Source organism: Zeus faber (assembly GCF_960531495.2).
Source record: "Zeus faber genome assembly, chromosome: 4".
NCBI classification, from domain to species: Eukaryota; Metazoa; Chordata; class Actinopteri; order Zeiformes; family Zeidae; genus Zeus; species Zeus faber.
This window is the reverse complement of record NC_137191.1, coordinates 24666586-24679754: the sequence shown is the minus strand read 5'-3', so window position 1 is coordinate 24679754 and position 13169 is coordinate 24666586. Positions and strand designations below refer to the sequence as shown.

At 41.7% G+C, this 13169-nt stretch overlaps 1 protein-coding gene across 4 annotated transcripts in view; it reads left to right on the top strand.

The window, feature by feature from the left end:
* The window catches only part of kdm4c (lysine (K)-specific demethylase 4C), a 38366-nt gene extending 30468 nt beyond the window's left edge, over nucleotides 1-7898 (top strand). For 2 of the 4 annotated variants that reach the window (XM_079999844.1, XM_079999842.1), the window contains exons 18-22: nucleotides 1615-1809; nucleotides 2165-2335; nucleotides 4553-4672; nucleotides 5406-5498; nucleotides 7629-7898. In XM_079999844.1, coding sequence (XP_079855970.1) covers nucleotides 1615-1809; nucleotides 2165-2335; nucleotides 4553-4672; nucleotides 5406-5498; nucleotides 7629-7796 — 747 coding nt within the window. In that variant the 3' untranslated portion in view covers nucleotides 7797-7898. The remainder of the gene's footprint in view (nucleotides 1-1614; nucleotides 1810-2164; nucleotides 2336-4552; nucleotides 4673-5405; nucleotides 5499-7628) is intronic. The other 2 variants (XM_079999843.1, XM_079999845.1) reach the window with 2 other exon arrangements.
* The last annotated feature ends 5271 nt before the right edge of the window (nucleotides 7899-13169 follow it).

Genomic DNA, 13169 nt, shown 5'->3' with positions numbered 1-13169 from the left:
CGAATGCCACAACAGAGGCTCAGCACCGCGGGTTTGTTATGGAAACCTCAGATGATCTCATCTGAGTGCTTCGCATTTCAGGGTTCCCTTGAACTGCGGAAGCAAAATAACATGTTCTCGGTCAGCCCTAGTTCCGCTCCTTGACTTTCTCTCCGTTCCTCACCTTTACTCCTTCCCTGGGGTTCCAGGCTGTTTACGTGTTGCTGTATCCAATGACGGGAGGCTTATGGAGGTTTACCCGACGTGATTATTTGGAGACGCCATGTTGTTTAAATGATCTCTGGGGGTTTATTGCATGGGTGAGTGTTGATTCACGTCCACGGTCTTCTTATCCCGAATTGTGGTGGTTTTGCTGAGGCCCCGGTTTCAACAGACACCAGATAAATCAGTCAAATGAGCCAACTTTGTTCCAAGGTCTGGACAAGGCCGCGATCACGCGTTCCTGGCGCCCGTTCCAAGGAATCTTTGCCTTTAATGGAAGGAGAGATTTGAAGAGTGACGCTGAAGATAAATGGACATAAGCGGTCTTGAGCCAGATTCAATGTAATGTCTAAATGACACATTAGGTCGTCCTGTTTTACTTCAGCAGAGAACCAGATAGTTGAATGAGAGGAACTTTCCACCTCCTTATGACCCTGTGGCATTTCAGCCTGCCATATGCCACCTGAGTGGCGTTTTCAGGGCCCTCCGACACAGAGACAGGCAGAGATTCTGCAAACACACCAGTTTATTATAGAGTGGCAAGATGTAACAAGCCAGGAGTAGATGGACACATCATGACGGAGGCGCTCCCCGTGTGTGTGGGGATGGATGTTTACCCTGTTGCTCGTTGATTTTGCTGACAAGCAACAGCCGTGCAATGACCCTGATCCCGGGCCCAATTACCTTGACCCAAGACGGGTTTAAACCACACCACATCACAGATCCATATCCTTTGATGGATACCTTTCACTGTTGTGACTTTGTTTCCTCTAGACTAGTGGTTCTCATGAAAACCTTTTTTATTATTTTTTTATTTGATAGCTTGTTAACTGCCGCTAGCGGTATTATCAAAAGAAGGAAGAAAAACACAATTATTTTTAGGTTTTACACTTGTAAAACAAAAAGCCCTTCAGGTCGCCCATTTACGGCGCCACTGACCGTGAGAATTACGCCTGTTCAACAGCAGCGTTCTGATCTCGGTTCAGAAATACTTTGTAGTTTTAATTTTGTAGTTCTAATTTACTAGTGGTCAAAAATTATATCCTGGGTGATTATATGTCTGAGTGAGGGCCTTTGCCTTTTTTATTTTGTTGTCAGAGATGGATATTGTGTTTTACAGCAATATATATTCAGTTGCCATAAGAGATGGTATATTTGAGTGGCATCTGTTCACACATGATATTTTTTTCTTTATTTGTGGGACGGAGGCTTGGAGGTGGTACTTTCATGCTTTGGAGTGATCAGAATTGGTACTCTGTTCATTGCAGCTCAACCCCTCCCCAATCTGTTGTGATTATAAAAAGAGTCCTCTTCCAGCTCTGTTGGTTTGACTAGAGCTGATAAATGCATTTGTTTGCCATCTGCACCGATTTCTAACTTCCTCTAATCGCTGCGCTGGTATTTTGTTTCCAGAAGTGCATCTACTGTCGAAAGCGCTGCTCTGGCAAGCGTCCGTCTGGCGCGTGCATCCAGTGCTCGTGCGGCCGCTGCCCCACCTCCTTCCACGTCACGTGCGCCCACGCGGCGGGCGTCACCATGGAGCCTGATGACTGGCCCTACGTGGTGTCCATCACCTGCCATCGCCACCAGTCTAGGAACTCCATGGCTGTGAGTTACTCCTGTGCTAGCTTGATAAATCTTTTGTATTGTAAAGCGCTTTGATTGGGCACAAGATTGTAAAAGCGCTCTATAAGATGCAGTCTATTTGCCATTTACCATTTAAGCATTTAAATATTAATGAAAGGGTGACAGTGACGTTTTTGACATACGTGTTTTAACGTATATCATTGTGCGTTATTTTTTTAATGAACACATTTTTTTTTAAGAAATATACAATAAACCTAAAAGTGTGTGTGTGTGTGTGTGTGTGTGTGTGTGTGTGTGTGTGTGTGTGTGTGTGTGTGTGTGTGTGTGTGTGTGTGTGTGTGTGTGTGTGTGTGTGTGTGTGTGTGTGTTTTTCTAGAAGCAGCGGGCATGCCAGGCTGCCATCGTTCTGGGACAGACCGTCATCTCCAAACACAAGAACCTGCGCTACTACAGTTCCAGGGTCACACAGGTCACCTCCCAGACCTTCTACGAGGTCATGTTCGACGACGGCTCCTTCTCCAACGACACCTACCCCGAGGACATAGTGGTGAGGGGGGCGCTGCCTAATTAGAGACACACTGGCCATAATGTCCTCAATTCCCAAAATGTCCTCACTCGGAAGGTTAAAAACTCACACCGGTCCTCACAAGTATAGCCACACACACACACACACACACACACACACATTCACACAGAATGAAAAGAAAATGAGTCCCGGCCAAAATGCCCTTACTCAGGAGGTTAAAAAAGTCACACTGGTCCACACAAGTATAGCAATACAAACACACACACACACACACACACACACACACACACACACACACACACACACACACACACACACACACACACACACACACACACACACGGAAAAGAAAATAAGTCCCGGCCAAAATGTCCTTGATCTAATGTTAAAAACTCACATTGGTCCTCACAAGTATAGCAATACTAACACACACACACACACACACACACACACACACACACACACACACACACACACACACACACACACACACACACACACACACACGGAAAAGAAAATAAGTCCCGGCCAAAATGTCCTTGATCTAATGTTAAAAACTCACATTGGTCCTCACAAGTATAGCAATACTAACACACACACACACACACACACACACACACACACACACACACACACACACACACGGCATGGAAAGAAGTACTTGAGAGAGTCCCTGCCAAAACGTCCTCACTTCCTGAAATGTCCTTACTCAGAAAGTTAAAAAGTCACACTCGTACAATACAAACACACACACACACACACACACACACGCACACACCCGGTCACCTCCCACACGTACCGGTGTCACTGATGAAAGCCCTACAAGGTGGAATAATCTTCTCTGTTCAGGAAAGTGATGACTTAACAGGCAAAGTAATAATAAGTGTGGGCTCTTTCATTCTTAAGCGGGGGTCCGCTGGGTTTAATTTAAAAGCCACGAGAGAGAAAAAAAACATGGTCGCCGTTAACAGCCGCACTTGTTGACTTGATCGATTATCCTGTTATTTCACAGAGCATTAACCCACAGGCGGCGTTTTTAGGCGCGGAGAAAGGGTCTGTGTTTATTCCATGCCACTGTAAATTACCAGCGATTACCATCCAATGTTACAACCTTTGGAGGGTTTTGTAGCAATACTGATGGGTTTTCTGAATGACTGAGGTTGTTTTCTTATTATTATTACTATTAGTTTTAAGTGTCAAAGGTGTGGGATAAATTCATGCACTTTAACAACATTGCGAGGATGTTTTGATTCACACATGCACACGTGGATCAACAGTGACACACTCCCCTACATCAGGGTTATCTAGGTGCATTCTGTTTCGGGGCCCAGCCTGCAGCTTTAAGGGTCTGACAAATTAAATGAGTCAAAAAAAAAAAAAAATGCTATTTTAGTAGTTTATAGTGTGGCAGCACACACACACAAGAGCAAGAAAAAGCAAAAACCAACTTCGTGCCTTGAAAAATGAACTAATCTATTTTTCGATGATATTCTGTCAGCTTTCATATTCTCAAATACATGCTGCTCACGTCGAGTCACGTCAGGTAGACGTTGTCCAAAGATCAAGATTCAAGAGGTTTATTTGTCACATTCTGTACATATACATACGTTCATACAAATATACAGTGAAGTGTCTTTGCAACGCAGCCGGAGATTATGCACAATAGCTACTAAACCAAACATAATAGCTAAGCTAATTCCTGCCGAGCTAACTAACTGAAACTAACTGATTCCTAAAACGTAATGCAGTCAGTGAATAGAATAATGTAAAAATTAAATAAAATAAAAATAAAACGAGACTCAAAAAGACAAAGTGGGGGTACAAAATAGAAGGGAATAGAGTTATGTATATGGGATAGGCCATTTGTATATATAGATAAGTGCACTAAAGTGCATGTGAATAAAGTGAGTATGTATCATTGTATTGTGTTGAGTATTGTCCACTGCAGTGACTTGCAATAAGTACAATTTGGTGGTAGTAATGAACCAAGTGTATATCACAGTCACAGCAGCTCAACCTCCTCGAGGAGCTGGCAGCACGTGTAGAGACAGGGGACAGACCCTTCTGAGGTGGACAGGACCGTACTTTGAACACTAGAGGCATTCCTGAAGGGAACGTATCTACAGTCCTTTGCGCTAGGGCCGGTCTACGAGGGCCACATCTGGCCTACGGGCCGCCATTGGAACAGGCCCTACATATCCTCAGACGCTGTGCTTTTTGTTTTCCCCGTCGCTCCAGAGCAGGGACTGCGTGAACGCCGGCCCCCCCGATGTGGGCGAGGCCGTCCAGGTGAAGTGGCCCGATGGACTCTTCTACGGCGCCAAGTACCTGGGCTCCAACGTCTCCCACATGTATCAGGTAGCAAACGCCGCCAAAAAGACCCAAAAAGTTCGATCGCGCCAACGCGTCCAGTCCTTCGGCGATCGACCCGCGGGGTAAAACAGAAAGGTTTTTGAGCGAGGGCAGAGGAGGAAGAAAGGCGAGTTACGAGCCCCGCAGCCGGTCAAGAAGCGGCCCAGACGCAGAACTTTCTTCAACTTGTTCTGCAGCAACTTTTTGGAAGCACCGCCGACTGCGCTGATATGATGGGGGTCCCGGCGGGTCTGAGCTCAGCGAGCGAGCGAGATAAGGAGGGAGAGAGAACTTCTGAGGAGGAGAGGAGGAGGAGGGGGAGGAGGGGGGTGATGGTGAGAAAAGCCGAGAGAGGGAGGAGAGGGGGGAGGAGGAGAAATGAGAACGGGGACGGGCGTCTGTAGAAGCGACGCCGGTTCGCGGAGGAGGAAGAGCAGATGGGTGGAATAGATGAAAAAGAGAGAGATTGAGAGACGGAGTGAGAAGAGGAGGAGGAGGAGGGGGAGGAGGAGGTGACAGTCTGCATTATTCAAACACACTGAAATATTCACGGGGCCGCTTCCGCTTTATTTAGTTTGCTTCCTCGGGAGGGGGAGAGGGAGAGAGAGAGAGGGAGAGAGAGAGATTTGGGAAGTGTGGCATAGGTACTAAATGAGTTCACGCCGTGTGTTTTACTTTCCAGACCTGAAGTTTGACGTGGTCTGCTTGTTCATTTATATTTTGTGTTTCTTCTCCTCAGGTGGAGTTTGAGGACGGCTCGCAGGTTCTGGCCAAGCGGGAGGACGTCTACACCCTGGATGAAGACCTGCCCAAAAAGGTGAAGGGGAGACTTGTAAGTGTCAGAGCCCAAGAGCTGCACGGCAAAATGTCCAAAAACATGTCCTTAAAAGGCCTTCAAAAGCGTTTTATTCAAATATGAAGCCTTAAAAAGTCATTAACTAGTCTTTCAACTGAATTGATGGTCTCAATTTCAGCATAAACATTTTGTCCAATTTTTCAAAATGTTTTGGAAAAGCATTGGTGCGTTGTTGTACGCAGACAATTAGCATAAAAAAAACATAAAAGGGCCTGGACAGTCTGAAGACACAGAACAAAAATAGACTAATATACAAAAGAATTGACAAAAAAACTAAATAGGTAAATACAGTTACACCTTCCTGTATAACCACTGTTCAGACTTACAACCAGCTCTCTGACCAGTCTGTATTGTACACTGTGTAGATTCCTGCGGCGTGCGCTGTGCATCAAGCATCTCATCACGCATCACGCTTTATATACTATATACGCTTTATATACTATATACACTATATATACTATATACTGCGCGAGCACCGCGTGTCGCTTACGCACATTTGAGAATTTTTCGTATTTTTGGAGTTTATAGAGCTTATTGTGCGTAATCACCGGGTGTCATGACATTTCACTGCATATATGTATGATCGTATGTGTGTGTATGTACAAATAATCTCTTGAACTTGAACTTTCACTATATATACTATATATACTATATATACTATATACACTATATACACTATATATACTATATACACTGTATACACAATATACACGATATGTATTCTATATACTGTATATACTATATATACTATATCCACTATATATACTATATACAGAATATACACCATATGTACTATGAATACCATATACACTATATATACTATATACACTATAAACACTTTATACACAATATACACGATATGTACTATATATACTATATATACACGATATGTGCTATATATACTATATAAACTATATACACGATATGTGCTATATATTCTATATATACTATATACACGATAAATTCTATATATTCTATATACACTATATAGACAATATACACAATATGTACTATATATACTATATGTGCTATATTAACTATATAAACTATATACACTATATACACAAAATGTACTATATATACTATATATTCTATATTCACTATATATATTATATAAACTATATACACCAGATATACTATATACACTATATAAACGATATGTGCTATATATACTATATACACTATATATACACAATATACACTATATATACAATATTCACTATATATAGTATATACACTATATACACTTTATATACTATATACTTGATAATGTATTATATATACTATATAGACTGTATACACGATATGTACTATATATACTATATATACTATATACACTATATACACAAAATGTACTATATATACTATATATTCTATATTCACTATATATATTATATAAACTATATACACTATATATACTATATACACTATATATACAATATTCACTATATATACTATATACACTATATACACTTTATATACTATATACTTGAAAATGTATTATATATACTATATAGACTGTATACACGATATGTACTATATACTGTACACTATATACACTATAAATACGATATAGACTAGTATATACACTATATATACTATATAGACTAATTATACTATCAACACTATATATACTAAATATACTATATGCTTTATATATACTATATACACTGTAAACATCTCATCACCGTTCTCAGTGTCATTCACACAGTCTGTCAGTATTCACTACACCAGCGTTCACAATGGCCACGCCCCCTTACCCTGAAATAACACGGGTCCTCGCTTATCAACCAATTCACTTAACGACCTGGTTGTAGGAATGGAACTTGGTTGTTAAGTGAGGAGAACCTGTATACAAAAAAATCGTCAAATAAAAAAACAAAAATGGTGGGTCACATACAGTATGTATCGTACTTCCCTTTATACTTACCTGCAATACTCAATTCAATAAGAGGCGATTAGTCCAAAAAATCAGTCCTAAAATGTATTATATTGAACTCTTTGTGGTGCCTGCAGACACCCTGTTTGAAACATTGTTTACTCGGTAATGTGTCCACACGGGCCTTTTTCTCACGCCTCCCTCCCTCCCTCCCTCCCTCCCTCCAGTCCACGGCCTCCAGCATGCGCTTCCAGGACGCCTTCTTCACCACGCAGGGCGAGAGGAAGCGCCAACGGACGCCCAACTCGCGCTTCCAGAAAGACTTTGTCGCGCTGACGGCCGGACGCACGGCAACGAGAAGCGCCAACGAGCCGCGGAGTCCCAAAGGGAAGTGAAGAAAGAGGCGGAGCGGAACGACCCGACGGAGGGGTGGAGGAGGGAGGGATGTGGACGAGCGATGACAAAATGAATGCACTGAACTGACAGTGGATGTAGAGAGGGTGTGTGTGTGTGTGCGTGCGTGCGTGTGTGTGCGTGCGTGCGTGCGTGTGTGTGTGTGTGCGTGGGTGGGTGGGTGCGTGGGCGTGTGTGGGCGTGTACCTCCACATCACCATCGTACAGATGAGAGGATATTTAATATTTCTGGACTCGTAGGGAAAATGGCCGACGTATTTTATTTTTTTCCACTGGACGGACCCTCAAACAGGATGCTTTCATATTCGTCAGGGAGTTGAAAATGAAATATAATATAAAAAAAACTTTTAAAACCTCTTATATTTGTCACGTCACCATTTGTAAAATGAAACCACAAAAGGTTTTTTTTTGTTTTGTTTCTTTGTATATGACAAATTGAAATTAAAAAGATTTGTGATTTTTATTTCTATTTTTCATTTTTTTTTTTTTTTGAATAGACTGTAGCTTTTCGGGCGGGGTTCCTGCGTTTCCCCGGTTTTGAATTTTTTTCTCCGGAATATTTCTGCACTTTGCCCGTATAGTTATTTACGTCCCACGCCGTCTGCATGTTAGACCTCTTCCCTCCTTCTGACCGTGGCCTCCGCTCCTTTCGCGTTTCCTTCTTCATGATTCAGGAAAACAAAGTCCATTAAATCTAAAAATCTGCAGATGTGCTCATTTGATTCAACTTTCCAGAACAACGAGCTTCAGACGGGACGCCACGTGAATCAGACTTTTTGACAATAGTCAGAGTCTGTTCCCGACTTACATGTGAAAATGAGACACTACTGTCGCTCTGTGTTAAAACTATTTAAGTTAATATCTGTATTTATTTTTTTGGCTTGCTATATAGATAAACTATTGCTAACTGCTGTAAGGAAAACAATAAAAAAACATTTTGCTTTTTCAAGAACTCGTGTCTCTTGTATATTGTTTCAAGCTTTGTTTACGGAGAATCAATGTAAATAGTTTATAGAGGATTCTTTAAGCGTCTTTTTGAAAGTGTATTTTACTCAAAATGTCCATGGGTATGGACAATAGAAAGGCCAGAATCCTCCAAACTGACCATTACAATAATTATTATTATTATATGATTATATCACAATATTACTCTTTTTTTTAGATTATTTTTCTAAACAATGGTTAATTATCTAATTATAGTTATGGACAGAAATTACTCAAGATTAAATAATTAAATCGACAAATACACCAATCAATAATTACATTTTATTTTTTTAAATATGCCACGTAAACATTCATAAAGGCTTTATTCCCAATATCGCCGCGGGATTATTACTGTGGCTCCATTTTGGACTGGGATTTTTAATGAAATATAAAACAATACCTGAGCTTAGATTTGCTTTGAAATGATCTTCATTTATTTAGCGTCGTTTGGGGTCGGCGTCTGGGCTCCTACTGCTCATCACTCCCGGTGAGGTTCACAGCAAACATAGACGTACTTAGTGGTCTGGAAATAGAGGAGTGATGAGCTCCAATCCCTCCACTGGATAGAGGAGCAGAGCCCAACAGGGGAGGTGGAGGAAGCGCAGCAAGCCAGCGAGCAGGCAGCAAAGCAGGCAGCAAAGCAGGCAGGCCGGGAGGGATTGGCTGCTTAAATAGGCCGCTCCATCATGGGCGTGGAGCGTGTGGCGCCGTCAAGTTGTCTGACAGAACTCGCTACGCATCATTTAGTGCTCCCGCTATTATTTTGCGTTTCTAGTCGTTGCTTGTTATCGTCATCGAAAAAAAGTCTCTCCATGCAACATTTATTTTCGTGTTATGGCATATATGACTATATACATCTGTTTGCAAAAAACAAAAGAACTGCAGAATGCGTTGGCTTTTTTTTTTTTTTTTTTTTTTTAACTTGAGTTTATTTGTAACAAATGAAACTTGTGTTGACAAAGAACAGAACTCCATACAGAACTCTTTTTTTTTTTTTTTTTTTTTCTCATTGCACAGACTCCGAGAACCAAAGTATGAAAATAAAAAGCACTTGTTTTACTCGGAGGGGGGTGGGGGTGGGATACAAACAAACGAAACAAACAAAAAAAAAAATTCAAATGAAAAGGTTTACATTTACAGACCAATCGGAGGTAACTGATTCATGTAACACGTTAAATGGTTCGTTTTTGTTTTTGTTTTGTTTTTTTTTGTACAATTTATAAACTCCACTTTTTTAAATCCATCTACATGATATAATTGGAGGAGGGGGAGGAGGAGGAAGGGGGATTATAACACTTTGTGGTACAACAAATTCCTCAATGTCACGTATTTCACATCAAGATGTGCCATAATCTGTGATTTCAGGTGCGATACTCCCATTAAAACACTCTATAATATCTGATAGATTTTTAAATTTATTTATCATAATCATCCATTTATTGAACGTATTTCTCTCTTTGTTTTTTTGTTTTTTTCCCCTTTTTTTTTTTTTCGTTTTTTTTTTTTTTTAAGATTGTTCTCCGTGTTTTTCGGTGTTATTTACATATACACAAACTGTGTGAGCGTTACAGGGTTTTTCGCTTTTTTTCCATGGGGTGGGGGGTTAGGGTGGGGTTAGGGTGGGGGCGGGCTCTCGAGGATGATCAATATTATCTGATATTACCTTTAGTGCATAGTACAAAGAGAGAAAAGTGCAACGTCTTCCCGTAACAGGTGCGACCGTAAGGGGGGGCGTCTCAAAAGTGGTGTCATGCAGATTAAAAAAAGAAACGGACGACGACCGGTCGGGGAGGAGGGGGGGGGCAAGATGGCCGACAACTGCAAACAAGCTGGAAAACGGCGACGGATGCACGGGGGCAAGATATCAAAACCAAACAAAAAACAAAAGCATAAAAAGACACTGTAGGCGTAACAATACACCCTGACTTCCTCTCGGCCTTCGTCGGTTGAAGGAAAATACGTGAAGACGCGGAGGAGAAAGGTGCAGCTTTTACTTTTTTCATTTTGTTTTTGAAACACCCTCCGAAACGCTGGCTCATCATTTCCACCGCATTTCAAACCCGCCACCATTCAGCTTCTACGCTCAAATCTTTTTTTCTTTTTTCTTTTTAAATAAAAATAAAAATCGACTTTAGCATCTTTTTTTTTTTTTGTGGGGGGGGGGGGGGGGATTTTTCACATATCCTGAAAAGTCAATGCTGTCAATGCTAATGCTGAGTTAGCGCGGCCGTCTTCGGAGCCGGTTCACAGTCTGTGCCAGAATGGGTTATAGTGTGGCGGAAGGTAACAACGGAAGCCAAAACTGAAAGTCTCGGTTATTCTTTAAAAAAAAAAAATGAACTAAACAAAAAAATAATCTACGCGCGCGCACACACACACACACACACACACACACACACACACACACACACACACAGAGTTGTGTACTAGTCGCGGGAGGAGAAGAGAAAAGACGGGAAATTAGCATCAGCGGAGCGAAACGAGCCTCTCCGAAAGAAAACGCTGCTCGGACAAATACACAGGAATCCCCACGGCGCTGTTGGGTCAAAAGAAATGAAAAGAGGAATCTTGACGCTTGGGTTTGCAGACGTGGCTCCAGTGCGGCCGTCTCAACGGCACGCCGAGACGCGCATCCGACGCCGACGAAATCATAACGACGACGTGATTCAGGCATGCGCACATACGCACCACAAAAAAAAAAAAAAAAAAAGACAAAAAAAAAAGGGAAAAACCTCTTGAAAGTAACGTTATCAAAATAGGCGTGTAATATAAGGCACTAGAAATCTAAAATTGAAATAGTTATTTCGATGCTGCTGAAAAGGATGAGAGTTCAGTTCGATCATTCGTCGGCTTTCGGGTTGTGGCATGGATGACATCATCGACCGGCTGTGGGTAAACATGTGGATCGTAGAAAACCCCCCGCCTCTCGGGGGGGGGAGAAAAAGGACCCCATCGTGGCGCCCAGGATTTTAAGTGACCCGACGCAAAAAACCAGAGATTAAAACATCGACTTATTGCACACCGACTCAAGACAGAGAGGAGCGTCCTACAGGTGAGCATTCCAGTGAGAAAGATGCTTTTCTTTTCTTCTTTTCTCCCCAAATCCCTCCCTCTCTCCGTGTCTTTCTTTCCGCCAAAAAAGATCTTTGTGAAGCTTATTTGGACACACTGAACACTTTTTGACACAGAACCACTGTACGTTTTTTGTGCATACTTTTTTCGTCGCTGTGTTTCACAAATATGGAGTCTCGACGGCGGGGGGGGGGACAAAACGATAAACAAACAAAATGGCCGCCCCTCGTCCCGGGCGCGAAAAACGGAAAACTGTGAGCGCGTCGTTGTTGTTGTTAGAAAAGAGAGAATATTAGAAAGGGGCGAGGAGAAAGGGAGAGGTGGCGACCGCGATGGCGGTGTCGGGTTAAACGGTGAAAATGTTTTGATTGTACACTTTGAAAACGGTTCTATCTGGCAGAATAATACCAAAAAACAAAACAAAAAAAAAAAAACACACAAAAAAAACCCCCGTTTCGTGACCTCGTCCGGCTCACGGGAGCACGACGAGGTCACAAGTCGATTAAAAAAAATAAAAATAATAATAATTAAAATAACAAAAGGAACAAACGACAAATTAAAAAGACATGAACAAAACAGAGAAACAAAGAGACACAGAGCTCTATATATTTCTAAAAAACTAAATCGATGTTTTTTTGTGTTGCTTTTTTTTTTTTGTTTTGTTTTTTTTTGTTTACTTTGTGGAATACTTTGCAACCTTCTCCCGTAGTTCTCTTCATCTCAAAATGTTAAGAATAAGGTTTAAAAGGTGTTTTATTTTATTTTTTTCTATTTCTCATTGCTGAACGGTAGAAATATCCTCCATTTATGTTTGTTTTCGCGGGGGGTGGGGGGGACGACGACGACGACGACGACGAGACTCTGTTTCCGAGAACGCAAAACCCAAAACATCCCAAAGTGTCTCTTTTGGACTTTCCTTGTGTCTCCGATCCCAGCGTCCCTATCGGCGACTTTCGGATCCTCGAAAAAAAGTCTCTCGAGTCCGTGAGGATTCGTCCGTGATTCGTGGATATTTTCGAGATGCGGCCTCGACGTTTCGGAAAAAAAAACAAAACAAAAAAACAAGAAAACAGAAGAAATCGACATTTTTCTGTGAGCGTTAAATACTGGGAGCTGGCTCCTGGACTCCAGGGTCGGTGATGCTACAAACTTGGTGGTGGACGAGGTGAAGTTCCGCATCCCGAGGCGATGTAAAGCGGGTCAGGGAGCACCGGAGACGAACAAAAAGAGATTTTTTTTTTTTCCTTTCCTTTCGACGTTTTCTAAATCAAGTATTTTTTATTTTATTTTTTTTCCCC